At 39.9% G+C, this 25,681-nt stretch overlaps 1 protein-coding gene across 8 annotated transcripts in view; it reads left to right on the top strand.

The window, feature by feature from the left end:
• Positions 1-25,681, top strand: part of slc25a21 (solute carrier family 25 member 21) — a 455,579-nt gene that overhangs the window by 86,475 nt on the left and 343,423 nt on the right. For 2 of the 8 annotated variants that reach the window (XM_063050003.1, XM_063049977.1), the window contains exon 3: positions 17,538-17,582. The exons of the other annotated variants lie outside the window; for them this stretch is intronic. In XM_063050003.1, the coding sequence (XP_062906073.1) occupies positions 17,538-17,582 (45 nt within the window). The remainder of the gene's footprint in view (positions 1-17,537; positions 17,583-25,681) is intronic. 8 annotated transcript variants of the gene reach the window in all.

Raw genomic sequence — 25,681 nt, 5'->3', positions numbered from 1 at the left:
TTTTGTGGATCATTCATGTCCAAACAAAAACAATATTGACTTAAGCCAATGCCCAATTTAGAACATAGAACAATACAGCACAGTACAAGCCCTTCGGCTCACAATGTTGTGCTGACCCTTAAACCCTGCCTCCCATATAACCCCTGCCACCTTAAATTCCTCCATATACCTGTCTAGCAGTCTCTTAAATTTCACTTGTGTATCTGCCTCCATCACTGACTCAGGCAGTGCATTCCACACACTAACCACTCTCTGAGTAAGAAAACCTTCCTCTAATATCCTCCTTGAACTTCCCACCCCTTACCTTAAAGCCATCTCCTCTTGTATTGAGCAGTGGTGCCCTGGGGAAGAGGCGCTGGCTGTCCACTCTATCTGTTCCTCTTAATATCTTGTATACCTCTATCATATCTCCTCTCATCCTCCTCCTCTCCAGAGAGTAAAGCCCTAGCTCCCTTAATCTCTGATCATAATGCATACTCTCTAAACCAGGCAGCATCCTGATAAATCTCCTCTGTACCCTTCCCAATGCTTTTACATCCTTCCTATAGTGAGGCGACCAGAACTAGACACAGTACTCCAAGTGTTGCCTAACCAGAGTCTTGTGGAGCTGCACCATTACCCCATGACTTTTAAACTCTATCCCTCAACTTATGAAAGCTAACACTTCGTAAGCTTTCTTAACTACCCTATCTACCTCTGAGGCAACTTTCAGGGATCTGTGGACATGTACCCCCAGATCCCTCTGCTCCTCCACACTTTCAAGTATCCTGCCATTTACTTTGTACTCTGCTTTGGAGTTTGTCATTCTAAAGTGTACACCCTCACACTTCTCCGGGTTGAACTCCGTCTGCCACTTCTCAGCCCACTTCTGCATCCTATCAATGTCTCTCTGCAATCTTCGACAATCCTCTACACTATCTACAACACCACCAACCTTTGTGTCGTTTGCAAACTTGCCAACCCACCCTTCTACCCCAACATCCAGGTTGTTAATAAAAATCACGAAAAGTAGAGGTCCCAGAGCCAATCCTTGTGGGACACCACTAGTCACAACCCTCCAATCTGAATGTACTCCCTCCACCACGACCCTCTGCTTTCTGCAGGCAAGCCAATTCTGAATCCACATGGCCAAACTTCCCTGGATCCCATGCCTTCTGACTTTCTGAATAAGCCTACCGTGTGGAACCTTGTCAAATGCCTTACTAAAATCCATGTAGATCACATCAACTGCACTACCCTCATCTATATTTTTTACTCATTATCCAGACTACTCACAAATAAATTATGAGGCAAGTGGTTTGTACATCCATTGATAATATTTTAAACTATCCAATGTATGGGTACTGTACATGAATTGCATTTGCTGCAATATGTCAAAGTAAAGTCCACCAAATAATTGCTTAAGTGAATCAAGTAAGAGTCGATGGAGATGAGCAGCAATTGAAGAAAAAGAATTAGTTACTTTCAATCAGAAATGACTCAACTATTTCAAAGTTAGGGTAAATTTAATCAACCTTTTCATTATATATTTTAATTAACTTTGTGTTCCCTTGTTCTGTATATGCTTAGCATACAAATTTAAGGCCTATCATTAAAGGCTTTAAACTTCTGTTCACTATTATCAGTACCCAACATTTATTGATATTGCCTGCTTAGTTAAGGATATTCTAAAGTGGGTTATCAAATCTGAGTATGCAACATTTCCAACATCATACATGGTGGCTGAAAACTGTCACAACAGTGATCATTATAATCTGGGAGTTGAGTTTGACTGAAACATATGTCTTCAATTTTAATAGTTCAGTTCCCCAAATGCCCTTGAGGAGAATATTGCCTGAGAAGGAGCTTTCATGTAAGAATAATTTGTGCTAAGTAGCTCAGTGATCTGTTTGTTACGTTAGACCTGACAGTTTGTTTATATTTCTTAAGGAGTATGATGAATGGGGGGAGAAGTTGATGCTAATTAGCTTAAATTGTTCCTAAGAATGCAGTTCACATTGCCAGTTTTATTGTTTTAGTGTTTCTTTGCACTTTTTAAATAATTGAATTGAGCTCTGACCATTCATCATAATTTTGGGCAGAACGGAAAGAAATTACTGTAACATGGGGAGTCTGTCTGATGGAAGATGTCACTGTGTGGCAAATTGTGTAGGACAACAAACCAGGTTCTGCCATTTTCTAAACCTTCTAAATGTAATTATCATACAGAACTGAATTTAAATGTTTTGCAGAAACCTAAATGCAAAACACTTTACTAGCAAAGAACAACACTTTTTTGAGGCTAATCCTCAACAAGTCTGTGTTATAAAAACAATTCAGATTTTAAGAATGTGAATAAACTGCATACTCAACTGAGAATCTGGAATACATTTGTGCACTTGGGGAAAACGAATCAATGTAATTCTAAATTAAATTGTGATGTGAAATGTGAGCTTTGTTGCTGAAGCAAAATAAAAGTTTGCAGAAGAGTGATCTCTGTTGAGGCTAAATATCGAGTTTCTGAAGTTTTACATCTACATGGAAACAGGGAAAAATAGGATGATCCCCAACATAACTATTGTGCAATTCCCTTGAGTACCAATGGAAGAGGAAAAAAATGGTGCTCGTTAGCAGTCAGTAAGGAGAAGAGTGTTTGCTGTAGGGCAGTCTGTGCAGTTTACACTGCTTGGGTGTTTCACTGATCACTAATTTCCATGGAAGGAAATGATCCTATGGTTTATGCTATCCACGTTTGTGAATATTTGACCCATAATTGGCATTTATTAGTGAACTTGAGATTTGATGGATGAGTGTCAGCATATGGCCAGTTAGCTTAAAGGCAGTTTAGGTGACTTTTAGACTGAATGATCAGTAGATATATACTGAGGCTTTTTCCACTTTTATATTAAACAAAAACTTCAGATGATTATGATTGTAGTAATTGTGTTTTCTTAAATCTGAGTTTAGACTGGTGTTTCAGTACTGCTTTTTGTAAAACATCCTGTATTTGGCAAAGTGATCATGAGATCATAAATGCTGAATGGTCTACATCAAATGTATAAAATGTTTGTACAAATAATTTTTGAGAAATGGAGAAAGTATATAGAATTTTTCCACAAAAATGCATGGAAACTTCTCAATGTTATCAAAAATTGACATTAAGTAAAAGCAGATGTTGAACAGTTTAGAAAATCAGGGCATTATTTTCCTGTTTCCATTGCAGTTTGCTAAACACATTATAAATAAGCTTTGATGTAATTCAGAGTACCTTGTTTATTTTGTTGATAGTATCAGTTCAGAAATTTCACCATCCCTTGTTTAAGTTATAGAATGAGCAGATATGTAAGTGAGCTTAGAGAGGATATATTTTGTTTGCATAAAGAAATGTTGAAATGAGTATTTCCACTGACTTTGCAACCTTATTTCAGTCCATAAAAGAAAAGTTCCTTCCAAGATATAAATTAGTGCAATGCACTTATGGCAAAGGAAAAAGAAAGGCATGTTTATATATTCAAGTTTGTGGATACCACACAGAAATAATACATCAGTGTACAAAGTGCTTATCTAATGTGAATTGAACGATATAAGGCCTAATTATTCGCACACATTAAATCCAAAACTGCCTCATTTGTGGACTTTTTTTATGAATCTCTATCTATTTGGGCCTTTTTTTTCCCCAGACTCTGTTAATACAATTTAATTTTAACATTCCTGCCTATCACTTTATTTTGCTGCTTTAGGTTTGAGATTATTATGTACTTGCATCTTGTGATTTTATACCTAATGTAATGATATTTGCAGGAGCATTACTGTTAAATTTCATTACAGTTGATTTCATTTTTGGAAAAAATGGACATTATAAAATTCCTTATTAATTCTTTTTAAGGTCTTTTGTTAATATAAATTAGTGATAAAAATTAATAATTTTGAATAGAAAAACTTTTCCAGTAGATCCCCATTGTAGCAAATAGCATAGATGGAGGGAAACACTTTTTCACAAAAAATTTAATTTGACATTTTGTGTTGCAAAATGGACATTTTGCTCTCATTTTAAAGTATGAACAGTGGAGATATTCTATGAAGAACACAAATTGAATATTCAGATATATATCAACATATTTAAAAAATAAATTTGTCTCCACATTCTAATGTTATTACAATATATAATATTATGCCTCTTGGTGTTGGTGATCAAATCATGTCCCATTATCATGTAATTATAGGGATTTCCAAACTGTTATAAAGACTGGTTACTAACAGTCTTTATAAGTACAAACACTCATAAACATTATAACAATTTTCATCAAATGATCTCCAGAAACTCCCTATTAGGAGACTTATTTTAACCAATAGGATTTAAATAACACTGATTCGCCACATGCTTAGGTAAACAATTGTCTCTCAGTTATGTTAGATAAATAGAAAAAGAAGTACTTTTAAGATGAAAGCCTGGTGGATATGATCAGATGCTCTGATATTTAGAAACTCTTGGGGGGAGGAAAAATAACAAATATAATTGCCTGGTTTAAGAACATTCTTGCACTATATGACTACCACCCTTTCAGATTCCAGATGAAGTAGCATTTGAAATAAAGGAGCTGGATATCTTGGCTGAGAGAGATCCATTGAAATTCCTGGCAAGACAACAAAGGAAAGGTGGACCTATTTCATCACTGACAAACAGGGAAAATGTAAAAGTTGAATTTGATGCCAAAATGACCTCGTGACCACTGTGTTAATCAAGACCATCGCCCTTTCACATTAGACTACCTACTGAATTGTGGCTACATCTACATATCAAGGATCCCCATTGCAGCACACAATTTGCATTAAAAGCAAATTGAACAACATTTGAAAATTTACATTCCAGCAATTCCCACCCCCACAAAGAGACCCATACTCTAAGATTCTAACAAAAGCAAAATATTGACTATTCTGAAAAGCTGACCCAGAAAGTAGTGGAAATATTTGCATATTTGCAGATCTAACACAACTGCAGAAGGAAAAATAGTTGTTATTTCTGACCACTGACATTTGGAAAATGCCAGAAAAGGATGTTTTCCAATGCAGATAGAAAGGAGAGGAGGGAACTTTTGTGAAGTGTAGAAGGCAGGTATAATTACAGTTGTTCAGATGGAAAGTTAAAAAAAAATAATTGCTTCTGGGAGAAGTAATGAAACAATAGTGGATCTAGAAGAGGTGTAAAATCAGAACAGAATCAGTATTTTCATCACAAGTACCGAGTTAAATGTTTGTTGTCATTTGTTGTTTCAACTGAAGGATAAAACTATAAATCATAGCAAAATTAGACTATTCAGCCCATTGAGTCTGTTCCCACACTCCATCATGGCTAATCCCGGATCCCTCTCAACCCCATACACCTGCTTTCTCGCCATATCCTTTGATGCCCTGACCAATCAGGAAACTATCAACTTCTGCCTTAAGTATACCCACGGACTTGGCCTCCACCACAGTCTGTGGCAGAGCATTCCACAGTTTCGCTACCCGCTGGCTTAAAAAAAAGAATCCCCCTTAACTGTTCTAAACTCTGGGCTGCTGGCAACGGTGGTGGAGGCGGATACGATAGGGTCTTTTAAGAGACTTTTGGATAGGTACATAGTTGAGAAAAATAGAGGGCTATGGGTAACCCTAGTAATTTCAAAGGTAGGGACAGGTTCGGCACAACTTTGTGAGCCGAAGGGCCTGTATTGTGCTTTAGGTTTTCTGTGTTTTCTATGTTTCCAAAAGGTCGCCCCTCAACCTGGAGGCTGTGCCCTCTAGTTCTGGATACCTCCACCAAAGGAAAGATCCTCTCCACATTCACAGTATATAGTCCTTTCAACATTCGGTAAGTTTCAATGAGATCTGCCCTCATTCTTCTAAATTCTGGTTAGTACAGGCCCAAAGCTGCCAAACGCTCCTCATATGTTAACCCCTTCTTTCCAGGAATCATCCTCGTGAACCTCCTCTGGACACTCTCCAATGACAACACACCCTTTCTGAGATATGGGGCCCAAAATTGTTGACAATCCTTCAAGTATAGCCTGACTAATGTCTTATAAAGCCTCAACATTATCTCCCTGCTTTTATATTCTATTCCCCTGGCAGCACATGCCAACATTGCATTTGCCTTTACCACAGATTCAACCGTTAAATTAACCACCTGGAAGTCTTGCATGAGGATTTCTAAGTCCCTCTGCACCTCTGATGTTTGATCTTTCTCCCCATTTAGATAGTAGTCCACGCAATTGTTCTTTTTATCAAAATACATTATCATACATTTCCCAACACTGTATTCCGTCTGCCACTTTCTTGCACATTCTTCCTATTTGTCCAAGTCCTGTTGCAATCTCATTGCTTCCTCAGCACTATCTACCCCTTCACCTATCTTTGTATCATCTGCAAAACTTTGCCACAAAGCCATCAATTCCATTATCCAAATCATTAACAAACAACGTGAAAAGTAGCAGTCCCAATACTGACCCCTGAGGAACACCAATAGTCACTGGCTGCCAACCAGAAAAAGCCCCTTTTATTACAACTTGCTGCCTCCTGCCTGTCAGCCATTGCTCTATCCATGCCAGTACCTTTCTTTTAACACCTTAGGATTTTATCTCGTTAAGCAGCCTCATATGTTGCACTTTTTCAAAGGCCTTCTGAAATCCAAGTAAATGACATACACTGTCTCTCTTTTGTCCACCCTGCTTGTTATTTCCTCGAAGAACTCTAACAGATTTGTCAAGCAAGATTTCCCTTAACAGAAAGTTAAGGGAAATCATGCTGACTTTGACTTATTGTATCAATGGTCTCCAAGTGCCCCAAAACCTCATCCTTAATAATAGACTCCAACACTTTCCCAGCCACTGAGGTTAGATTAACTGGCCTATAATTTCATTCATTTTGCCTTCTTCCCTTCTTAAAGAGTGAAGTGACATTTGCAATCGTCCAGTCCTCTGGGACCATGCCAGAATCAAGTGATTCTTGAAAAATCATGAACAATGCATCTGGTATCTCTTCAGCAACCTCTTTCAGGACTCTGGGATGTAGTCCATCTGGTCCAGGTGACTTATCCACTTTAAGACCTTTGAGTTTGCCTGGCACTTTTTCCTTTGGAAAAGCAATGGCCCTCACTGCTGCTCCCTAACACTCTGGCACACTGCTAGTGTCTTCCATAGTGAAGGCTAATGCAAAGTACCCATTAAGTTCATCTGTCATTTCTTTGTCCCTCATTACTACCTCACCAGTATCATTTTCCAATGGTCTAATATCAACTGTTACCTCCCTTTTACTCCACATAACTGAAAAAACTTTTCGTATCATGCTTCATAGTATTGGCTAGTTTGCCCTCATATTTAATCTCTTCCCTTCTTGTGACCTTTTTCTTGCTTTCTGTTGAATTTTACAAGCTTCCCAGTCATCCAACTTCTCACTCACTTTTGCCACCTTATATGCCCTTTCCTTGGCTTTGATGCAGTCCTTAACTTTCCTTGTCAGCCATGTTTGCCTACCCCTGCCATTTGAGAACTACTACTTCTGTGGGACATATCTATCCTGCGCCTTGTGAATTAGTCCTAGAAACTTCAGCCATCTCTGCTCTGCTGTCATCCCTACCAGTATCCTCTCTCATGCCTCTGTAATTCCCTTTATTGCATTGCGATACTGATACATGTGACTTGTGCTTCTCCCTCTCAAATTGCAGTATGAATTCAATCATATTATGATCACTGCCTCTGGAGGGCTCCTTTACATAAAGCTCCCTAATGAGATGTGGGTTGTTACAAAACATCCAATCTGAAATAGCCTTTCTCTGAGTAAGCTCAAGCACAAGCTGCTCTAAAAAACCATCTCGTAGGCACTCAACAAATTCCCCCTCTTGCGATCTGACAGCAACCAGATTCTTCCAATCCCCTTGCATTTTGAAGTCTCCGATTACAATTGTGATATGACCATTATTACATTGACTTTTCCAGCTCCCTTTGCAATCTCAACTCCACATTTTTGGGTACTATTTGGAGGCCTATGAATGATTCCCATAATGGCTCTTTTAACCTTGCAATTTCTTAACTTCACCCACAAGATTCAACATTCTCTGACTCAATACATGGATGGGAGGTGTATGGAGGGATATGGTCCGTGTGCAGGTCAGTGGGACTAGGCAGAAAATGATTCGGCACAGCCAAGAAGGGCCAAAGGGCCTGTTTCTGTGCTGTAGTTTCTATGGTTCTATGGTTTTATGGTTCGATGTCACCTGCTTTTACAGATGTAATTCCATCTCTTACCAACAGAGTTGCACCATCACCTATGCCTTCCTGCCTGTCCTTTTGATACAACGTATATCCTTTGATGTTAAACTCCCAATTATGGCCTTCTTTCAGCCATGACTCAGTGAAGCACATCAGCTTCCATCTGAGGAATGACCTGGATCTACTCCAGTTTGCCCACTGTCACAACAGGTCAACAGCAGATTCCATTTCACTGGCCCTTCACTCAAATCTGGAACTCCTGGACAATGAAGATGCATATGTCAGGATGCATTCAATACTATCATCCTCTCAATTCATCACTAAGCTCCAAGAACTGTACCTCTATCTTTTTGTGCAACTGAATCCTCAATTTCCTCACTGGCAAGCCCCAGTTAGTACAGATTGGCAACGACTTCTCCACACTCCCCATCAGCAAGGGTGTGTGCTTAGCCCCCTGCTCTACTCAAAGTTCAAAGTAAATTTATAATCTAAGTACATGTATGTCAGCATATAAATCCTTGAGATTCATTGTCTTGTAAGCATACTCAATAAGCTCTTCATAGAATAATAACCATAATAGAATCAATGAAAGACTGCACCAACTTGGGTGTTGAACCAGTGTGCAAAAGAGAACAAACTGCAAATACAAAAATAAAGAAATAATAAATAAATAAATAAATAAATAAATAACAAGCAATAAACTCACTTACTCCCTCTACACTAATAATACTCACTTTATACTTGCAATTGTGTGGCCATGAACAGTTCCAGTGCTGTATTTAAGTTTGCTAATGACACAACTGTTTGAATCAAAGGTGGTGAAAAATGGCATATAGGAGGGAGATTCAAAATGTAGTTGACTGGTGCCCCAACAGCAACCTCTCACTCAAAGCCAGCAAAACGAATGAGTTGGTTATTGACAGCATGAGAAAGAAGCTGGAAGTCCATGAGCTAGTTCTTTTTAGGGGATTGGAAGTGGAGAGGATCAGCAACTTTGAAATCCATGGAATTAATATATCAGTGGAGCTGTCCTAGAAGCGGAATGCAAGTGCCTCTCTTTGAAGTTTGTGTAGATTCAGCATATCACCGAAAACTTTGACAAACTTTGACAAATGCAGAGCAGAGAGTATCCTAGCTGGTTGCATCATGGCCAGGTAGGGGAACCCCAATGCCTGGAAATGGAAAAGACTACAAAAAGTGGTGGATACATCCCAGTTCTTACTTACGTACTGCCTGTTATGCCTCTGGCCTCTCGGGCAGCAAGGAAGGTCCTCCATCTCTGGTGGTGTTCAGGCTTCCTTTATCACATCAATGGTTTTCTCTTGGTTTTCACTGCTGTTAGTCATGCAAGTCCTAGGTGGAGACTCAGGAGTACCATCACACTCAGGAGGATTATTCATTGCTGTCTTTGTAACAGTTTTGTTTTACCAGTCAGGTTTAGCCCTGAGCTGAGCCTTCAAACCTGGAGGGCTGGTTGACCACTCTTAGTCTGGCCTTTGATCTGTTTGGTATGGGTGATACTACCAGGAGCCAAAGCATAAATCCCTGACTCCAGCCAACATAGCTCTCCGGGTCTTTGAGGCACATAAGCCTCCAAACCACAACAAAGTTGTGGTCCTCTTGGAGGACAGCCCAGTCCATCACAGGCAAAACCCTCCCCATCATTGAGCACATTTACTTGGAGCACTGCCACAAGAACGCAGCGTCAATCATCAGTGACCCCCACTATGCAGTCCATACTATCTTCTTGCTGCTACCCTTTGGATGGAGGTACAAATGCCTTAGGCCTCAGAACAGCAGGTTCAGGAACAGTTATTATCCTGCAGCTATCAGGCTCATGAACCATAGTAGATAACTTCGCTCACCACAACTCTGAACTAATTCTACGACCTACTGACTCACTTTCAAGGACTCTTTACAACTCATGTTCTCAGTATTATTTTTTATTTGCACACTGTCTTTTTTGCACAGTGCTGTTTGTCATTCTTTAGGTATAGTTTTTAATAAATTGTATTTATTTTCCTGTAAATACCTGGAAGAATATGAACCTCAAGGTAGTATATGGTAACGTAATGTACTTATTATAAATTTGTATTGAACTTTGAACTTAAACTTTTAAGGTAAAACTAAAAGGTAAAGTAGAATGACAGTCGGAAAGGCAGCAGAAGCAAATGGGGTCAATAACTCGAAATCCGTTATTGCTTAATGTTCCCCATCTCTTTTCTGTGCTCTTTAGTCTTGTTTTTAAAGATTAAAAACTGGCCATTGTTGACTCACTGTTGTGATTTGAGGGGGAATCATCCTGGGAGTGGATTTGTTCCATTATTCAATTAATTCAGAATCATATTTATTATTACTGATATATGTTGGTAATGTTTTGCAGCAGTACAGTGCAATACATAAAAAACTGTAACAATAAGAAATACAGAAAAATAAATAAGCAGTGCAAAAGGAGCAGCCAGTGAGGTAATGTTCATGGGTTCAAGTCAATCAACATTTGAATAGCTCAGACTCAGCAGGAAGCAGCTGATTGGGTAATCAAGGTCAGGTGACCAAGCATTTTGAAAAGCTCAAACAGATAAATAGAGGAGGAGCTCAAGCGGAACGACCTGTGGAAAGCAGCCAGTGAGTGAGTGGACCAGTGAAGGAGTAGAGGCTTTGACTCGAGAGGCTTCGATAAGAAGAGGCGGAGGACAAGCTTGCTCGCAGTTAATCTTTACAATGCCTTCTGAGACGGTGATGTGCCTCTTGTGAGATGTGGCAGTCTTGGGGGAACGACCCTCTCCCGCAGAGTCACATCTGCCAGAAGTGCATACGGCTGGGCAATCTGGAAGACCGTGTAAGGAATCTGGAGCAGCAGCTGGATGACCTTCAACTCATAAGGGAGAATGAGGCAGTCATAGGTGAGAGCTACAGGGAGGTAGTCACACCGAGGCTGCCAGAAGCAGGTCGTTGGGTGACAGTCAGAGGGGGGAAAGCGAAGGTGAGCAGACAGTTAGTCCAGAGCACCCCTGTAGCCATTCCCCTGAATAATAAGTTTACCGTCCTGGATACTGTTGGCGGGGACGACCAACCAGGTGTGAGCCACGGTGGCAGGGCCTCCGGCACTGAGTCTGACTCTGGTGCAGAAGGGTGGGACATAGAAGAGGAGAGCTGTCATCATTGGAGACTCTATAGTCAGGGGAGCAGGCAGGAGATTTTGTGGATGTGAGAAGGACACCCGCATGGTTTGTTGCCTCCCGGGTGCCAGGGTCTTGGATGTCTCTGACCAGGTGCACGACATCCTGGTATGAGAGGGAAAGCAACCAGAAGTCGTGATACATATTGATACCAATGCTATAGGCAGGAAGAGGGATGAGATCCTGAAGTGTGAGTTTCGGCAACTAGGCAGAGGGCTGAAGAACAGGACCTCAAGGGTGGCATTCTCAGGATTGCTGCCAGTGCTATGTGACAGTGATGGTAAGAATTGGAGGAGATGGCAGTTGAATGCGTGGCTGAGTAGATGGTGCAGGGAGCAGGGTTTTAGATTTTTGGATCATTGGGATCTCTTCTGGGGAAGGTGGGACCTGTATAGATTGGATGGGTTGCACCTGAACGCGAGGGAGAGCAACATCCTTGCAGGTAGGTTTGCTAGCATGGTTCGGAAGGGTTTAAACTAACTTGCAAGGGGGATGGGACCCGGAGCAATAGAGCAGTGAAGGAAATGCATGGAGGAAAGCCAGATCTAACATATGGAGAGGCTTTGCAGAAAGAGAACCACAATAAAGGGTGTAAAGGTAGTAACCTAAAGTGTGTGTACCTCAATGCAAGAAGCATCGGAAACAAAGTTGGTGAACTGAGAGCTTGGATACATACATGGACTTATGCTGTCGTGGCCATTACAGAGACTTGGCTGGCACCAGGGCAGGAATGGATTCTCAATATTCCTGGATTTCAGTACTTTAAAAGGGATAGAGAGGGGGGAAGGGGAGGAGGGGTGGCATTACTGGTCAGGGATACTATTACAGCTACAGAAAGGGTGGATAATGCAGCAGGAACCTTTGAGTCAGTATGGGTGGAAATCAGGAACAGAAAGGGAGCAGTTACTCTATTGGGAGTATTCTATAGGCCCCCTGGTAGCAGCAGAGATACAGAGGAGCAGATTGGGAGGCAGATTTTGGAAAGGTGCAAAAATAACAGGGTTGTTATCATGGGTGACTTTAACTTCCCTAATATTGATTGGCACCTGAGTAGGTCCAAGGGTTTAGATAGGGCAGAGTTTGTTAAGTGTGTCCAGGACGGATTCCTGTCACAGTATGTGGACAGGCCGACTAGGGGGAATGCCATACTAGATCTATTACTAGGTAACGAACTGGGTCAGGTCACAGATCTCTCAGTGGGGGAGCATCTGAAGGACAGTGACCACCACTCCCTGGCCCTTAGCATTTATCATGGAAAAGGTAAGAATCAGAGAGGACAGGAAAATTTTTAATTGGGGAAAGGCAAATTATAAGGCTAAAAGGCTAGAACTTGTGGGTGTGATTTAGGATGATGTTTTTGCAGGGAAATGTACTATGGACATGTGGTCGATGTTTAGAGATCTCTTGCAGGATGTTAGGGGTAAATTTGTCCCGGTGAGGAAGATGAAGAATAGTAGGGTGAAGGAACCATGGGTGACAAGTGAGGTGGAAAACCTAGTCAGGTGGAAGAAGGCAGCATACATGAGGTTTAGGAAGCAAGGATCAGATGGGTCTATTGAGAAATATAGGGAAGCAAAAAATGAGCTTAAGGAGGGGCTGAGAAGAGCAAGAAGGGGGGCAGGAGAAGGCCTTGGTGAGTAGGGTAAAGGAAAACACCAAGGCATTCTTCAATTATGTGAAAAACAAAAGGATGACAGGAGTGAAGGTAGGACCGATTAGAGATAAAGATGGGAAGATGTGCCTGGAGGCTGTGGAAGTGAGCGAGGTCCTCAATGAATACTTCTCTTCGGTGTTCACCAGTGAGGGGGAACTTGATGACTGTGAGGTCAATATGAGTGAGGTTGATGTGCTGGAGCATGTTATATTAAGGGAGAGGAGGAGTTGGAGTTGTTAAAATACATTAGAATGGATAAGTCCCTGGGGCCTGGGGGAGTATTCCCCAGGCTGCTCCACGAGGCGAGGGAAGAGATTGCTGAGTCTCTGGCTATGATCTTTATGTCCTCGTTGTCCACGGGAATTGTACCGGAGGATTGGAGGGAGGCAAACGTTGTCCCTTTGTTCAAAAAAGGTAGTAGGGATAGTCCGGGTAATTATAGACCAGTGAGCCTTACGTCTGTGGTGGGAAAACTGTTGGAAAGGATTCTTAGAGATAGGATCTATGGGCATTTAGAGAATCATGGTCTGATCAGGGACAGTCAGCATGGCTTTGTGAAGGGCAGATCGTGTCTAACAAGCCTGATAGAGTTCTTTGAGGATGTGACCAGGCATATAGATGAGGGTAGTGCAGTGGATATGATCTACTTGGATTTTAGTAAGGCATTTGACAAGGTTCCACATAGTAGGCTTATTCAGAAAGTCAGAAGGCATGGGATCCAGGGAAGTTTGGCCAGGTGGATTCAGAATTGACTTGCCTGCAGAAGGCAGAGGGTCGTGGTGGAGGGAGTACATTCAGATTGAAGGGTTGTGACTAGTCCCACAAGGATCTGTTCTGGGACCTGTACTTTTTGTGATTTTTATTAATGACCTGAATGTGGGGGTAGAAGGGTGAGTTGGCAAGTTTGCAGATGAGACAAAGGTTGGTAGCGTTGTAGATAGTGTAGAGGATTGTTGAAGATTGCAGAGAGACATTGATAGGATGCAGGAGTGGGCTGAGAAGTGGCAGATGGAGTTCAACCTGGAGAAGTGTGAGGTGGTACACTTTGAAAGGACAAACTCCAAGGCAGAGTACAAAGTAAATGGCAGGATACTTGGAAGTGTGGAGGAGCAGGGGGATCTGGGGGACATGTCCACAGATCCCTGAAAGTTGCCTCACCGGTAGATAGGGTAGTTAAGAAAGCTTATGAAGTGTTAGCTTTCATAAGTCGAGGGATAGAGTTTAAGAGTCGTGATGTAATGATGCAGCTCTGTCAAACTCTGGTTAGGCCACACTTGGAGTACTGTGTCCAGTTCTGGTCGCTTCACTATAGGAAGGATGTAGAAGCATTGGAAAGGGTACAGAGGAGATTTACCAGGATGCTGCCTGGTTTAGAGAGTATGCATTATGATCAGAGATGAAGGGAGCTAGGGCTTTACTCTTTGGAGAGAAGGAGGATGAGAGGAGACATGATAGAGGTGTACAAGATAATAAGAGGAATAGATAGAGTGGCTAGCCAGCACCTCTTCCCCAGGGCACCACTGCTCAATACAAGAGGACATGGCTTTAAGGTAAGGGGTGGAAGTTCAGGGGGGATATTAGAGGAAGGTTTTTTACTCAGAGAGTGGTTGGTGCTTGGAATGCACTGCCTGAGTCAGTGGTGGAGGCAGATACACTAGTGAAGTTTAAGAGACTACTAGACAGGTATATGGAGGAATTTAAGGTGGGGGGGTTATATGGGAGGCAGGGTTTGAGGGTCGGTGCAACATTGTGGGCTGAAGGGCGTGTAATATGCTGTACTGTTCTATGTTCATGATTCATTCAGAAATTTGATGGTGAAGGGGAAAAAACTGTTCCTAAAACATCCTGTACCTCCTCTCTGATGGCAGTAATGAGAAGAAGGCATGTCCTGAATGGTGAGAGTCCTTAATAATGGATACAGCTTTCTTGAAACATCACCTGCGGAAGGTGAACAGGGGTGGGGGTGTGATTTCCAATTCTCAAGATCCATTGCTGGAGTAAGAGTATGGTGGATTCAACTTTTCCTTTCTGAATATTTTATCGTGACCAGGGATTGCTGTTTCAGAGTTGTTCAATAGAGGTTCAGATATCAAATACCAGACTGTAATTAGACCAATATAGGGAGCAATCAAGGAAAGAGTGTGAATATTCAAGTTGTGCTATAATTTACTCCTTTTTAATCAATTATGAATTCTCCATTTTTATTTTCCTTTGTCTCTGCTCTTGTATTCAAAGTAAGCATTCTGTCTACTACTTTCTTCACCATCTCTCCATATCCTTCTTATAGGCATCCGTTGGTCTCATGAGACCATGGATTTGCGCCTTGGGAGGTTTCCAGGGCGCAGGCCTGGGCAAGGTTGTATGGAAGACCGGCAGTTGCCCATGCTGCAAGCTTCCCCTCTCCACGCTACCGATGTTGTCCAAGGGAAGGGCACTAGGGCTGATACAGCTTGGCACCGGTGTCGTCGCAGAGCAATGTGTGGTTAAGTGCCTTGCTCAAGGACACAACAGGCAGCCTTAGCTGAGGCTCGAAATAGCGACCTTCAGATCACTAGACCAATGCCTTAACTACTTGGCCACGTGCCATATCCTTACTCCCATCATTTTTCTCTACCTTGCTCTCCATCTGCCTCCTGACCTCCCTTCAAATCTCTTGTATCCTTTGTTGATTCTTCATCCCTCAATCTGCTTTTCACATCTTCCTTTTTTTGTTACCTTTGTGCCTTTTTACTATCACTTTTTTGCTTTTCTCACTACACTTTCTTTTTTCTCCATTCTTCTCTCCTTTCATTCACCTGACACCTCTGCCTGCTGCCCTACCCTTGCACTTTCTCCTTGATATCAGTATCTTTCTGCACAAATTAATTTTGTAAAAATATGCTGACAGTTGTACTCAAATTTGACTTTAAACTCTGTTGGCAGGTGAATGAGAGCAACTACATATTTTAATTTTAATTAGTTCTTAAATAAGGCCAGTTTGAATTGTGCATTATTTAGGAAGTAGTTTTTTTTAGCATAATCCAATAAGTAAAATCACTGTACTTAATCTACAATCAGAAAACTGCATCTTTCCATTTATCAAATATCACCAGTTTGGCTTTTTTTATGAGATGGACTACCAGTCCAGCTATTTGGTTTGGAATGGGGTGGAGAGATTCAAAGATGCTCAACCTGTGCTACTTATTCTCACCCTTCCAGAAATTCTAATGTCTTTCTTCAGCTTTGAAGACAGATCTGTCTTTAATGCTGATATTGTGTTCTCATGTCTTTCTTCAGCTTTGAAGACAGATCTGTCTTTAATGCTGATATTGTGGACCGTAATGAATTTGGTGCATCTGTAAACCTCCACTCTTATTTAATCAAGGCTAAATCAGTCTTGATTTCATCATGATGGATCGGGAGGATGGAAGTGAGTTTGTAGTAACATATATGGATATTAAGTAGAACAGGAAGTTAGCATTAATCATAGTAATATTAATGACTTTGAGAATTACTGGAAGGTTTGAGACATTGAGAGAGACTAGATATTGGAAAGCAAATGTCAATCAATAGAAATACCTACTCATGGAATCTTTGGATTATGTTCTAAAAGACTTTGGTATGGAGAATGAATCCAAGTTTCTTGGAGGCTGCAGTTGGAAGATTGCTTGAGGTCCAGATTTTAATGAGTTTTGATTTATAAGGATAAAAGGCCATTGTTTGTGTTCGGTCTAAGTGGGGGACAGAATAAGACTATTAGAGTAAGTTTAGTTTGACACTGATTTTTTTTTGAGTTGTCTCCGAAAAAAGATAATAAAACAAGTGTAAAGCTTGACAACATTATGATGGAGCAATGAATATTATGAAAATATATATTTTTGCAAAGCCTACGGGTTAATTGGATTGGAAATAATTATATTTCCATGCAAAAATCAACCCAAAAGTTTATATACGACATTGACCAGTGTTGCATTAGATGTGCCAAACTAATTAAGCAAATTGTACCTGATGAAGGGTCTCAGCCCGAAACATCATCTATACTCTTTTCCATAGATGCTGCGTTCCTCTAGCATTTTGCGTGTGTTGCTTGGATTTCCAGCATTTGTAGATTTTGTCTTGTTTTGATACCTAATCCCTTCTACTTGCACTTAGTCTGTATCTCTCTGTTCTCTGCATATTAACATGCCCATCTAAGAGACCCTGAAATGCATTTGTTGTATCTGCTTCCACACCACCCCTGTCAGCACCCCACTTTATGTGCAAAAAAGCCCTGCTCCACACATGGCCTTTGAATGTTTTCCCTCTTATCTAAAAGGCACGCCCTCTCGTACTCAACGTTTCATCCCTGGGAAATGATGGTGGCTGTCTACTCTTATCTATTCCTCTCATAACTGGTCTTCCCTCAGCCAGAGAAAACAACTCTATTGTATCCAACCTCTCCTTACAACATGTATACTCTAAGTCAGGCAGCATTCTGATAAACATTTTCTGCACCCTTTACAGAGCCTTCCTTTTATGGGCTGACCAGAATTGAATGCACTACTCCAGGTACAGACTAACCAGAGTTATATACAATATGATATAATTTTGAATGATTTACAATTTTGGAAAATTGCTAAGATCATACCAAAATATATTTCATTTAATGAAAGACTTGTATTATGTGTTGTTGTTTACAAAATCCCTCTTTAATTTTTGCTTCAATATACAAAACATTAAAACATCAACACTTCCTGACATATTGAACATTAGTTTAAAAAATTGCCAAAGGAGCACAACCTCCAATTCTTATTTTTGTACAGCACAAGCCTTTTTTACCAAATGTCATTCTGTATGTAATTTGGCACCCCGGGTGGGGAGGGGGGTGGTAGGACCTGCAATCATGAGACAATGCTGGCACTTGTCTGTGAGGCTCCAGATTTTAAGAGTATGCAAACACACATTCCTCTGCTGAAACCTGTTTTAAGAATGGCAGCAAAGGAGGAGAGAGAGAAAACTTAAGAGTAGCCGATTGAGACCTTGAAATTTGATTCAATAAGAGCCACCAAGGGAAAGTGAGAGCAGATGTGCTTACCAGGAGGTGCCTGTGAAGAACACCTTCAGGGGCAATATCCCTAAACTCCAAGGATGAAAACCATGCTGTTGCAGTCCCTGAGGAGCAGGGAAACAAATCCAGGGACCTGATATGATCAATGATATTCTCTAGTTACATGCCAATTACTTGTGGTATTGCAAAGGTTGAATGCTCTGCTCTCTTTCAGTATGAAAATAACTAAGATAAAGATTTGGAATGTGAACATAATTAGATCTTTATTACCCGTCTGAGGAAGAGTCCACACTATTGTCTCAATTTGTAGAGCTTCTGATACCTGTGCTCCGATTCCATATCTTGGACCTCTCGTTATCTGCTGTTCCTCTTGTAGGACTATGTTAACATGTTTGCTAAGTTGTCCAATAAGCAGCTGATCACTCTGCAACACTGATCAGCTGCAGTTGTGCCTGGATTGATACTGAAGCGAGGACCATGAATACGTCAGTGGCATTGACTTCAACATTTTATGAGGATGGTTTGGAATCTGGAGCTCAGGTTATGGAAAGTTGCAGTTTTTCTTTGAGAGTTGTCTTAGTACACCTTAACGTTAGTAGATACTATGGCTTGGAGAGGTCAGCATTGAAGATTGAGACACTGTAGAGCATGAAAGAAGAAGTTCTTTTTCTAATGGGCCATCGTAACTCCTCCCTCAGTGTTTACATTCTTGCCTGTGGTCTTCCAGTGCCAGTGCATCAACTACGTCTTCCAGTAATTCTTGCAGGAGCACCTTGCATGCTTCCTGCTTGCCTTGCAGGAGTATCCTTGTGTGGAAGTTATTACAGGTTTCATAATAATACCAGACTGTGGAATGGATAGTGTAGTGGGGAAAACTTGCAAGTGAGAGTTTTTCAATAATCAGATCCTCAGATGCAGAGCATATCATGTGTTTGCAGAAGCTAGAATCTTTTTTTAAAAATGGATGTACGCTACCCAATTAGAGTTTCATATGTTCTTCCAGTTTACATTTGATCACTTTATAACTAAAGAAAAGGCAGAGGACAGACAAGTTGGTGCACAAGTGGGAAGGAGAGTTAAAATTGAAATGCATATGGTTGCTCCAAATACTGTACTCATTGCAGAGAGAGGACAGGTGTTCTGCTAAGGAGTGGCCTTGTCTATCATGGTTTCACCATTGTAGAGGAGGCTACATCATGAATACCAGATGCAATAGACCATGTTGGAAAAGGTGCAGGTAAACTTCTGTTTATGTCCCTGGATAGTAGTGAGGGAGAAAATGACAGGACACCTGCTATCGGTCAAAGGAAGTGCCAGGGACAAGGGAGGGTTAAATGGGAAGGAATAAGTGGATCACAGGTTCCTGGTTTCTGTGGAAAGCAGAAGGGGAGGGGGGTAGGGAGAGGAGAGGGGAGGGGTGGAGCTTATAACCCAATATTTGAACATTATATTTTCAGGTAACCCACACTCCCGTTTCACTCCTTCCTCACACATTCAAATTTCCATCTAGTTTTCGTCAGCTCTCCCTTTATCTATCCCATTGGCCTATCATCTCTGTGCCATTTGGTTCCACTTATCATGCACCAACCTTGTACAAATCCCTTATATACTGCTAATTACTGGCAATTTTTCTAGTTCCCCTTAGTCCTAATGCAGGATCTTGAAATGTTGAGTTAAATATTTTGCCCCTACAGATGCAGCTTGACCTGCTGAGTTCTCCCAGCATTCATGTTGTTATTTGTCTGGTTGATTTGAGAATAACCAATTATAGGGAAGCTTTAGAAAACTGAACTAGGATTGATGATACTAGTTGGGCATCAGTGGTAGATGTTATCAAATGTGTAATGCTTGGTTTAATTTTGAGAGAGCTGCCAAAAGTCATGGACATGGTTGTTATCCCATTTCACTCTGTTAAAAATTGAATTTCAATCTCATAATGGGAAAGGAAACAGTGTAGCACAATCAAAGCTGTAAGTCGAAGTGTTTTATGCAACAAAGCAAATAATTTGAATTACTGTACCATAGAACAGCAAACTGGAAGCTTAAAAAAAGCCATTGTATCAGTAAGTCTTTTGAATTAAGAGGAATTGCAATAAGCATGTATGTGACTTGATATCAGAACAGTGCTATATGTGTGGCTTCAGCTTTGGAGAAAAGGAAGGAAGTATGGGTTTATAAAATAGTATTTTTGTCCTTTTTGTAGAAATGTTTAAGAACAAAAATGATATCAAAGGAATGAGGAAAAAATAATATTTATGCTTACAGATGATTGCATTCATGCTCTGCATGTGAAATTCCATTGAATATGTAGTTTATCATAATTTACACACCAATTGATGTTTCTCATTGAAATTTTCTGTTTTTATTGCATTTGAACATAGTTTAGGAAACATAATGGAAGTAACTTCACTAAGAAGTTTAGATGCTGTCACTGATCAGTTGAAGTAATATATTCTTTTTCTGTCTGTTTCATAATTATTTCCTTAATTTAATGTGATAAATTATGTTAGTTTATTTTTATTCGATGTATACATGATCTACTTAATAGAAGTGAGGTTATACATTATTATTTTGCAAAGAGTATTGGGCACTTTTTAATAGATTATACAATCCCAGTTCAATATCACAGCAATTAGGGACTTAGCAGTTTGCAAAATAATGTTTCCATTAAGTACTCACTATTTATATATGACAACTCCTCTCAGTGACTTTTTAATATTTTTTGTTTAATGTATTTTCACATTGAAAGTTTAGGACTCAAAAATGGCAAACATTAAGGGCATCATATTTTCATGAAACTTCATGAATTGATATGAATGAGCTTGCCATTTCAGAACAAGTATAAATTGTTTTTGAGAGTAAAGTGTAAAATAGATTCACATGTATTGAACTTGTGAGATTTGGTATCAGCACCAACTTTTCCAAATATCTTATATAATCCTTCTGTAATTTTAAATTCACTTCCTTCCCCTATTTCTAGGGTTGTTGCTTCTCAAAAGTTAATAGCTTTACCTGTGAAATTACCTATGTATCTGCAAAATCTAGGTTTAAGTACCTTAACATCTACTTTCAATGAATACTCACTCACCAGAAATGGGGCCTGAAGCTGGGCATGATTTTCTAAAGTTAAGTAAAAACCTTTTTGCAACTTATATACAGCACTCTTTAAATTTTATACTTCCTTTACATAAACATACTTCAAAAAACATTATTTGCCTCTTTATAGCTGCCCTTGCTGGTGTGAACCTTTCTGGAGTCAGTAGTCAGTCCTAAGTCACATACTTTCTCTTTTACTTTTAATATGCATTCTGGTGTTGACTAGATGCTGTTTGAATGCATAGTCTCATGCAAAATTCTCTGTTATTCTGCAGTGAATGATAATTGCCATTTAAGAGCCCATTCAATTGAGTTATCCAAATCAGCTTCCAATCTGGTAATCCTTCCTTATTGGTTACTCACACATACTTTTTAAATCATTCCCACATTCAACAATACGACTATTGATCATTCATAAAAATAATGAACTGCAAATAACGCAGCACGTAATCCCAGGGGAAGGTATTTATTACCAAAAACTCCATTTTGATTTTTTCTCATTAATAACTGCACCCTATTTATGCAGCTTCAACCAACACCTAATCAATTCTACTATTTCCCCAATGATACTATTGTGATAAAAGGAGAAGTTTGGTCCTGTGATACTCAAGAATATTTTGAATTTGACTTGGAGAGCTTTTCTAAAAGTGCTCAAATTAAGAAAAATTTCTCCCTAATTGCAGTGGATGTCAGAATTTGGCATGATTGCTCTTCTATAAATTAATTAGGTTGTAGGCTTAGTTTTGTTTGTTAATTAAGCTGTACCTTGTCAAAGCTTTAGCAGGTATGTGAGGCTGAAAAATTATGAATAACCTATTTGAAAAATATGCAACAGCATATTTTGTGATCAGGAAAGAATGAAGTTTACTGGCTATTCATTATGCTTAAACTTGACAACAAACATACTGCAGGGTTCTATATCAGAAATTACAGTTACTCGAAACCAAAAGAAAGAAGTTCTCAGTGCTGCAGCAAATCGTAAACACAAAAGATTCTGCAGATGGTGGAAATCCAGAGTAACACGCACAAGTGCTGGAGGAACTCAGCAGGTCAGGCAGCATCTATGGAGGGGAATAAACATTCATCATTTTGGGCCAAGACCCTTAATCAGTACTGGAAAGCAAGTGGGAAGAAGCCAAAATATAGAGCATTGCTGGCAGGTAATAGGTGAGATCAAATGAAGAGAATGTAGGTGGGTGGGGGAGGCTGTACGAAGTAAGAAACTAGGCGATGACGGGTGGATGAGATGAAGGGCTGAAGAAGAAGGAATGTGATGAGAGAGGACAATAGCCCATGGAAAAAAGGGAAGGAAGAGGGATTCCAGGAGGAAGTGATGGGCGGGTGAACGGAAGAAAAGAGAAGGGGTCAGCAGGGAACCAGAATCAAGAATGAAAAAAGGGAGAAGTGGGAGGGTGAAGAAATGATCAGAATTTTGAGAAATCTAACTTCATGCCATCAGATTGGAGGCTGCCCAGGTGGAATATGAGTTATTGTTTCTCCAACCTGAATATGTCCTTATTGTGGTGGTAGATAAGGCTTTAGACCAACTCCCTTGACCACTTGTTCCTCCCCAATTATCTTCTCCCTCCTGGCACTTATTACTGCAAGTGGCACGTGCTACACCTGCTATTGCACCTCCTTCCTCATCACTATTCAGGGCCTCAACCAGTCCTTCCAGGTGAGGTGGCACTTCACCTGTGAATTTTCTAGGGTCACCTTCTCTATATGGTGCTTCCCTTGCAGCCTCCTCTACGTCGGTAACACCCAACTTACTGATGTTACCCAACTCACTAAGGAGGTGACCTTATATTCCATCTGGGTAGCCTCCAACCTGATGGCATGAACATTGATTTCTCAAACTTATGGTACTTGTATTCCTTCACCTGTTCCCACCATCTAATTCTGGCTTCTTTCCCCTTCCTTTCCAGTCCTGTTGAAAAGTCTTTGACCAAAACATCAACTATTTATTCCCTTCCATAGGTGCTGCTTGACCTTCCAGGTTCCTCCAGCACTTTGGGTGTTTTGCTCAAAGTTCTTAGGGGATCTGGAAGTCTGTGAACCTTATGATGCACACAGAATGAAAACAATTATATTTTAAAAATTTGATTCCAAATGTACAAAAATAAAATAGTGAGGATAAAAGATGACAAAAAGTGAAATTAGAAAATTTCTAAATGTTTTACATGCGCTCAATAGTTAAAACCTAATTAAAATCTAAAGCAATGAGATACTATGTGTATAAGTTATTTTTCAAAACCATTAAAATCCCATTTTAAAACTCAAATACATGGATAGACAAGTCCTTTTCTCCACCTGAAACAGCACTTTAAAGCATTGAGTTTATTTTGAATACTGAGTCCCTTGATAAATATCAGTGAATCAAAGCATCTGCTGGAGCAGAGCAAACTGGATATTAAATTGCTGGATGCAGTACTTAATTGAATGTTTTTGGGAATATACCATTTAATTAACAATGGGCACTGTTAGGCTCACTTGGAATTTAAATGTAAATATGGGTTTATATATCCTACTAATAGGTTATTAATTGGCAATAAAACAGCTTCAGTAGTATTTTGATAGCTTAATTTGAAAGTTATTCCCATTTGCTTTACTTGTTGCTGTTTTCTAAAAATGGGCAAAATGTAAATTTGCTGTCCTTTTGTAAAATAGCCTCATTAGAAGTTAATGAATTGCAAAAACATACACATTTTACAGAAGTATTATCATTTTTTAAATTTAAAAGTAATTTCAATTTGCAATGGAATTTTCCACCTTTAAGATAAGAGCATCTTCATATGAAGTGAGTGCAAGTTTGTGGGCAGGATGATGTCTTCTTTCCATGTATGGATGGTCAGAAGGTATCTGTAGGTGTTTTGGGATGGCATATATCTATGTATATATGTTCACTAACTGCAGCAGAATCTGGTCTCCAGTTTTGCATCTGCTTGCACAAAACTAAGTGGTAGTTGGTGTCATTCCATATTAAACAGCTTCACACACATCCTTCATTCCTTAAAACAGGTGTAAAAGCAATCCGCAGGACAGCCTGAAAGAATCAAAAGTGTTATTACAGCTTTGCGTGGAAAGTCAGGACTGTAGAAATTCTGGGCAGTTTACTTCAATGTGAGAGTACTAAACTTGGTATTGTAACTTTTCTTTTTTTTGTTAAACTATTAAGTGTTTTTTAATACACTTGCCCCTTAATCAGTTATGCCTTGAGGGTGAGATACTTACAATGAATGCAGTCAGAAGTAATTTTTCAGTGATGTGAACGTTAAGAAAAATGAAAATAAATTAGACAATACTGTCTGTATTTTTAAAATGTTCCTGTAGGTGGAGATAAGGATCAAAAAGTCTTCACTGGCTCTTGTAATTTTGCTGCTATAGCATTCAGGAAGCTCTGTGCTGATGATGTTTAACATTCAGATAGAAAACACCATTTCTTCCGTTTATATGAAATATTGAAACAAGAACTGCAGAAGCAAAAGGAATGCTTACAGCACTGTAAATTCATGCATTTTTAACATTCAGTGGGTATGTGTTCATTTTCCAGAATTATAGTATGTATCATCAAATCTGAAGACAAGTTCACAACCTGATCTGAAGTGAATTTGTTTCCTATCATCTAGTTTTCTCTTTAAAAAAAAATCATTATTTGCTATTATGCACATAAAAGTGTTACTTTTTCTGATGGGGCGGAGGAGTTTCATATTCAGTTCTGGGCATGTCATCCCAGAGATGTTGATGATACTTTGTTTTGCAGATGTGGTTACCTAATCCACAGAATTTCAGTGCAGCATTTACGGGAGTATATTTCAATCACTGCCCTATCACACTGACTGAAACTCTTGGAGCTCTCACTTCTTTCCATCCATGAAAAACCACAGCTACAGCATCAACCAAATGTAATCCAATAAATTGACATTATTTCAGTAACAGCAAGCCCCAAATCTGTCACATCTGCGTCCTAGAAGGCCAAAGGCTGCAGGATAATTGATAAATCAATAAATACAAGTTCCCCCTTCATATTGTAACTATACTGACAGTTTACTCATTGTTGCTAGTTTAAAATCTTGAAACTCCCCACAAAACATCGTTATAAGAATAACTTAGTGTCAAGAACTGTTACAGTTTAAGATGGTTCCTAACCATTTCCAGCTCAAGCATTATGAACCTTTGATAATGATGCTTAGTTCCAAAAAATTAATGTCAAAGCTTTTGAATCCATTTTGCACTTTGGTAGATCCTGTAGCATAAGAATAAAAAGTAGACATCTGTGCAGAAGTCCTAACCCTTGTCTGTGTCTGGTAGGAAGGTACAAGTGTGATTGCAGCACTCAAGCAGCCATAATCAGGAACATGTTGTTTCCTCAGCAACTGAATTCCTATTGCCTGCTAGATGAGCATCAGTCCATGCATACTCATGGACCTACACGGTTTCTGCAGTTAACCCTAAACATTTATACAAATGGTTTAATTGCATCCCAGGCAAATGAGTTGAACCT

The sequence above is a fragment of the Mobula hypostoma genome, chromosome 1, assembly GCF_963921235.1.
Source record: "Mobula hypostoma chromosome 1, sMobHyp1.1, whole genome shotgun sequence".
Taxonomy (NCBI): domain Eukaryota; kingdom Metazoa; phylum Chordata; class Chondrichthyes; order Myliobatiformes; family Myliobatidae; genus Mobula; species Mobula hypostoma.
This window is presented reverse-complemented; position numbering and strand designations above follow the sequence as displayed.